Source organism: Choloepus didactylus, chromosome Y (genome assembly GCF_015220235.1).
Source record: "Choloepus didactylus isolate mChoDid1 chromosome Y, mChoDid1.pri, whole genome shotgun sequence".
NCBI lineage: Eukaryota > Metazoa > Chordata > Mammalia > Pilosa > Megalonychidae > Choloepus > Choloepus didactylus.
This window is the reverse complement of record NC_051335.1, coordinates 27,646,646-27,653,801: the sequence shown is the minus strand read 5'-3', so window position 1 is coordinate 27,653,801 and position 7,156 is coordinate 27,646,646. Positions and strand designations below refer to the sequence as shown.

General features: G+C 39.0%; 1 protein-coding gene across 1 annotated transcript in view; it reads left to right on the top strand.

The window, feature by feature from the left end:
• Positions 1–5,815: 5,815 nt before the first annotated feature.
• The window catches only part of LOC119524221 (cysteine-rich hydrophobic domain-containing protein 1-like), a 133,189-nt gene continuing 131,848 nt past the window's right edge, over positions 5,816–7,156 (top strand). Inside the window, 2 exon segments of the mRNA XM_037822869.1 lie at positions 5,816–6,162; positions 6,165–6,249. Of these exon segments, the coding sequence (XP_037678797.1) occupies positions 5,973–6,162; positions 6,165–6,249 (275 nt within the window). The 5' untranslated portion in view covers positions 5,816–5,972.

Genomic DNA, 7,156 nt, shown 5'->3' with positions numbered 1-7,156 from the left:
AATTTGGACTCATGCATCTCCACAGTTGTGTGAGTCACTTTTGTAAATCTCATATTTATAGATATCTCCTGTTGGTTCTGTTTCCATAGAGAACCCTGACTAATACACACACCAATGTTCATAGAAGCATTATTCACAATTGCCAGAACAAAAGGAACCCAATTGTCCATCAACCAATGAATGCATAAATAAAATGTGGTATATACATAAAATGGAATAGCATTAAGCTTTAAAGAGGAATGAAGTCCTGATACATGCAACAACAATGATGAACCTTGAAGACATCAGGTTGAGTGAAATAGGCCAGATACAGAAGGACAAATATTATATGACCTCACTGATTTGAAATATTTAGAATAACTGAACTTATACATTAAGAATCTAGAAAATAGGTTACCACAGGATGGGGTGGAGATAGGCAATGGGTATTAAGGCTTAAAATGCACAGGGTTCAACAGAATCAACTAATAAAAGGACAAATCCCACTTGCTTGGATCTCTGGAGGATGATAGAGACTGAAGGACTCCACAAACACTGATTTGAAGAAAAAGAAAAGTAATCACAAAAATCAGGTAGGAGATTGTCATCTCGGGCACACAATCCAGACCCCCCTCACTCCATCCCATGTAATTAAGGGTTGCACAGAGGCAGTACAGCCCAGGTCCCTACTGCCACAGATGCAGACTATAGAGCCACTAACAGCAGCTAGGTAGAACTCCACACATATCCAGGTACAGGGACCCAAGTCTTCAGAGACCCAAGAAGGAACACAAGCAGTTGATGACTGCCATGTATAATAGAGTATCCAGGGGAGTGAAACAGAGAGAAAGACTATGGCATAATTGTTGGCAAGAGTGCACACACTCAATCCAGTTTCTGTTTACTGGATGACCTAAATGCAAAAAGGAACTTCCTAGATTGATCCACCTTTCTTGATTGACTACATGTGGGTTCCAGGGCTGGATACCCTAACAGGAAATAAAACAGGTAAAAAATCCTCAAAGGAAAAAAAAGGGGGAGAAGGTGAATTGCTGTAAGACAGGACAGGCCTCAGAACTGAAGAGTGTAAGGAAATGGGGGCAGTGAGTGAGGAAGAGAATTCAAACAAATAACAGGATCCGGGGAGAAATTTCCACAAAAAACCCAAACAGAACAGATCAAGATTCCCAGAGAAGGAACAGAGGAAAGAGGTGGAAGTGAAACAATTGCACAAAAAATACAATCCTAAAAATTGCACCACATATCCAGGGCAAGAATCAAATGAAGAAGAGCTGAGAAAATCTGAACAGTGAAAACACACGCTTCTCTAAAAGTCCAGAATAAGTTGGACCAAGCATCAAAGAAGAGCCTTACACAAAGCCAATCAACAATAAAACCCTAGATAAGAAGGAGAAACAGACCTTTAGCGTTAACTCAGCAAGATAGGCAAATGCCTAGACATCAGCAAACACTTACAAGCCACACTGAGAAACAAGAAGATATTGCTCAGTCAAGGGAAGAAATTAAAACTTCAGAGGAGACTCAGAAATTGGAACAACTTATCAAAAACATTCAAGCAAATCTCCTAAATTAATTCAAGGAGATGATGGAAAATATGAATAAATAAATAAAGGATATTAAGAAGACAATGTGTGAGCATAAAGAAGAATTTGAAAGTATAAAAAGAAAAATAGAAATTATAGCAATGAAAGGCACAATAGTAGAGATTAAAAATACACTACAGGCATTCAACAGCAGATTTGAATAGGCAGAAGAAAGAAGCAGTGAACTAGAAGACAAGACAAGTAAAATCTGTATAGCCAGATGAACAAATAGAGAAGAGAACAGAAAAAAATTGAACTGTGTCTTAGAGATTTGAGGGACTGCATGAAATACACTAACATATGTGTCATGGGTGTCCCAGAAGGAGAAAAGAAGGGAAAGGGCACAAAGAATATTTGAGGAAATGGCTGAAATTTTCCCAATTCTTATGAAAGACATAAATGTACATGTTCAAGAAACACAACATACTCTAAACAAACTAAACCCTAATGGATCTACTCAGAGACACATACTGATCAGAATGTCAAATGCCAAAGACAAAGAGAGAATTCTTAGAGCAGCAAGAGAAAAGCGATTTGCCACATACAAGGGATCCTCAATAAGACTTAATGTCTATTTCTCATCAGAAACCATAGAGGCAAGATGGCAGTGGTATGATATAATTAAGGTACTGAAAGAGAAAAACTGCCAGCCCCAAATTCTTTAATTGGCAAAACTTTCCTTCAACAATGAGGGACAGTTTGAATATTCACAGGTAAACAGACACTGAGAGAGTTGTGAACAAAAGACTTGCCCTAGAAGAAGAATTAAAGGGAGTTCTGCAGTTTCAAAGCAAAAATGTGAGAGAGCGTCTTGGAGTAGTGTGAATAAATGAAGATCACTGTTAAGGGTAACTGATAGCAGATGTTCAAAATATAAAGTTGCAAAGTGGGACAAAAGCAACATAAAGAGGGGAAACAGAAGGATATGGGAGCAGAGATAATGTATACTACTGAAACTAAGTTGGTATCTTTTCAAATTAGTAGGTTATAGAGTAGGTTGTGTAATACAAACCTCAGGGTAACTACAAAGAATGTATTTTGAAAATATATAGAAATAGAAATGAAGAACAGATTGGTCAGATACATCACAAGGTGTTAATAATAGAATGATACATGGGAACTCTGTTTTATGTATTTTTGCCAGATATTTCTGTAAACCTACAACTTCTCTCATAAAAATCATTAATTAAAAAATTGTTTGCATTTCCATGTACTAACAATGTGCAATCCAAAATAAATTAACGAACCCCATTCCATTCACAACAATATCAGAAAGTATTAAACACTCAAATAAATTTAACAAAAGAATTGCAAATATTGTACACTGAAAACTACAAAATGTTGTTGAAAGAAATTAAAGAAGATCTAAATAAAGGGAGAGATGTCCCATGTTCATGGATCCAAAGAAACATTGTTATAATGGCAATAGTTCCCAAATTGATCGAAAAAGCAATGCCAATCAAATTTTCAGCTAGGTTTTTTGAGGAAATTAATGAGATGATACTAAAATTTATATGTATATAAAGACTCAGAATAGCCAAAATTATATTTTAAAAGAACAAATTTAGTGGATTTACATTTCCTGAATTCAAAACCTTCTACAAGCTACAGTATTGAAGACAGTTTGCAACTGGAATGAGGATAGACATGGAATAGAATTTAAAGTCCAGAAATAAACCCATACATTTATGGTCATCTGACTTTCAACAAAGGTACGAATGCAATTCAATGCAGAAAGAACAAATCAAATCATGCTGGGACAATTTGATAGCCACATGCAAAAATATGAATTTAGACCCTTACTTCATACCATACACAATAATTAACTTATATGGATAACAGACTTAAGTGGAAGAGTTAAAATTATAAAACTCTTAGAAGAATACATAAGGACAAGTTTAACACATCAGACAGAATGATACACCTCCTGCTTTCTTCATTCACTACTTACTTTACTATTCTCAATGATTGCTTCAGGATCATTTGGAAATCATGGTGTTTCCTGTGTTTGCTGACACTGGATAAACAAAACATGTTTTTCTCAACTTTCCCAACACCACATTCCCCTATAGTTCAGTAAAACAAATTACCGTTGGAATCAAGTATGACTTTTCAGCATGATGCATATGCAGGGAAACAGATGTGCGGATTTGATTATACCATGAGTTTCTTTATGTGCAGCACTTCGGTGAGCTGTTTTTTCCTTTTGACATCTGACTCTCAGGGACCTCCTCCAATTTTTTAGAATTTCCCTTTCCCCCTCCATCCTTGCCATCCCTAATAGGCATCATTTCTTCACTCTTACCATGGTTCCAACACCTCATTTGCACTTGTCACAAGTCTACCCCCTACTCCTTTCCCTCTTTCTTTCAAATAAACTAGACTAGACTAACCTGAAGACTAGACTAATCCTGACTGGTGAAAAGGAGAAGCCATCATTTAATTATTAATCAGTGAAATACTTCCCTCTAACATTGACCTTGGTGATATATGTAGATAATTTGTTTGGAAATTTTTAATGTTGTCTATGCTTTTTTTGCTTCTTGACAGAGAACTTGTGCAGAATGTTGAATTTGACCTTATGTCTAAGATTTTTCACTCCCTTAATTGGCATACGACAAATTATTTACTGACACTTAAGTAAAGCCAAGTTACATCACATGTCTTGCCAGAAGGCTGCTGTGAAATATTTTGATTCCCATCTTTTATTACGTCTGGCTAGCAGATAAAAGTTCTCTATACTACAGAAAGCTAGGTTTTGTTACTTATTGCTAGTGTTACAACTTACTTTCAAAGTTCCTGAAAAATCAAGCTTTTAAATACAATGGGAATTTTTCACTTTAATAACCCAAACTCCTTGATAATGGTGATGACTTGAACAGTGCATCTTAAGGAACTGATTTCTTCCTCCCTCTTATAACCTAACTATACTGTTTATATTGCTATACTTATACCATAATCCTCATCCTAAATTAAAGTTTGACTATGTCTATCTCACCAGTCTCACCATCTAATTGGAATGCAGCTGTAGCACAGAAGAAAGATCAGTGAAGCTGGCACTAGAATAACTGGATTGCAGTATTTGTTCTGTTACTTAGTAACTGTGTGACTTTGCTGTCTCAATGATTCCTGAATTATGACATGGATTTTTCCACTGCTGTCAAGTATGCAACATTTAGGGACATTGTATGGAAACCCAAAATATGTGATTGCTACAACATTTTAGTGAGTGTGCAGCAAATAGAATATTTGAATTGGAAAGTTTTGGACAAAAGTCACCATAAACCTGAATGAATTACTTAAACTTCCTAAGACTCGGTTTTCTCATGTGTAAAATAGATATATACTTACCTCACAGGACTGTTTAAGGGTTAACTGAAATACTGTATGTGAAAGAGTCTAGCTCCGTGCCAGGAAAATGGATATTAATTGACGTTTCCTTGGGTTGGAATGCTTACTCCACCACCTCCATTCTTCCCTCTCAAAAAAACTCCAAAACACAAACATGCATATTCTGCTTCATCTATCAAGAAACAGCCCAAAACGCACTACTCTACAAAGCTTTTCCTAACAAATTTAGGCAGTACAGCCCTTTGGTTAAGAGTACTAGGCTTTTGAAATCAGAAGAGACTCCCAAGTTTAAAACCACGTCTGCCACTTATTAGCTCCATGACCTTAGGCAAGTTATTAAATCTCTCTGCATCTAGATTTCCCACCTGTAAAAAGAGGTCACCACGGCACATACCACACACGGTTGTGGAGGATTAAATGAGATACACACATAAAGCACTTAGTACAGTCCTTGCGATTTGGTAAATCCTCCATGAATGTTACATGGTAGGAGTGGAAGTAGTAATAGAAAGTTTCCTCTTTGGTAAAATGTTAACAAAAATGCTTACCCTGTCTCCCAGGACTGTGGCAAAGTTCTGATACAAAAGTCTTTCAAACTGTAATGCTTAACAATTGTGAGATATTTCGGGCAAAATTCTAATCTCACTTTTATAAAATATGCATTAATTAATAGGGAAAAAAACACAAATTACGTCCCCCAGATACAAGTACTAGAAGCCCAGAGTGCACTATTAAGATCAGCACCCGCAGACCGGACCTCGGTAATTCCCTGGAGTCCACCTCTAACGCCCCCCTCCCCTTGGAGCCGCGCAACCGTACGCTGAATTTGCTCCTCTCTCCCACGTTCCCTCGACTCCAACTCCCCCACCTTCGACTCCAACTCCCCCCTTCCCCCGGTCTCCCCCAGCACGCAGGCGCGTCTTCTCAAATCCTGTCCCTAACCCCTTCCTCTTTGTCGTCTTTTTGTTCCCTCTCCTCTTCCAGCGACTAAGCAGGTTCAAATTCTCTGGAGGGTGGCAGCGATCGCAAGGTCACGTGATGAGCATGCTGCTGCCCAACATGGCGGAGTTCGACACTATCTCGGAACTGGAAGAAGAGGAGGAGGAGGAAGAAGAAGCGGCAACGTCGTCGTCTTCGTCGCCGTTGTCGTCAGTTTCGGGGCCCGACCACGACGATGAAGATGATGAGGAGGAGGAGGAAGAGGAGGAGGAGGAGGAAGAACGGGCGCCGCCCCGCCTCGGGTAGTGAGCGAGGGTCATCTGCGTCGATATGCCCCCGACCCTGTATTGGTTCGGGGCGCCGGCCACATCACTGTGTAAGTGAGAGGGGGCCGTGGGGGTTGAAAAGGCTGAGATTTTGCGACAGAGGAATGAGAAGGTTATTGAGAGGCCTGTGGAGTGGGGGAGGGTAGACTCAGGCTACAGTTAGAAAAGGACACCTGGTCTAAATGGAGAATCCTAAGGGATAGGTGGAACGGAAGTGAGGCGAATATTAAGTTTGACACACAACGCCGGGTAAAGGTGCAGAGAGAGTGTAGGACAGGGAAGTTAGGGGTTGGGAGCCAGTGGGATTGGAGTAAGGGTGAGTCTCCTTTCTTCTGTGTATTCTGGCAAGAGAATTGTCTTTAAACTGCAGGATGTACCAGTGATTCTGTGCTGCTGAGATTGGTGTATAGTGGAACAGTGTTGTGGCATGTGACAAGACCTAGGCTTGGATTCTTTAACACAGAAAACATGATATATGTTCTGAATAAGATGATAGTATATCCATCCACCCACATATTCATCCATCCATTCTTCCTATCTGTTCCTTGCCTGAATGAATGCAATAATCCTTTCTCTCCTTGATCACTCCTCATTCTGACATTATTTAAATATTAGAGGTTCACTTTGAGAGGCAGCTATGGAAAGCAGAGTCAGGGCTCTTGGATACAGGTCCCAGCTTTGCTTCTTGTTGGCTCTGTGACCTTGTTCAGGCTACTTCTCCATCTGTAAAATGAGGGTTTTGGAACAGATGGTTTCTAAGGCCCTTCCAGCACTGAGATAATTCTAAGGTATCTCCAGGGGATTTTGCAGGCACAAATATCAAGTAAGCAAACATTTAATAGTTATGAAAATTAGTCCTTCAGGAGCTGAGGATGAGTTCTTGAAAACATATCCAGAGTCATTTTTTGAAAAATTCAAATTTTAAATCACATTTGAGAAAATAAAAGGAGAGACTTC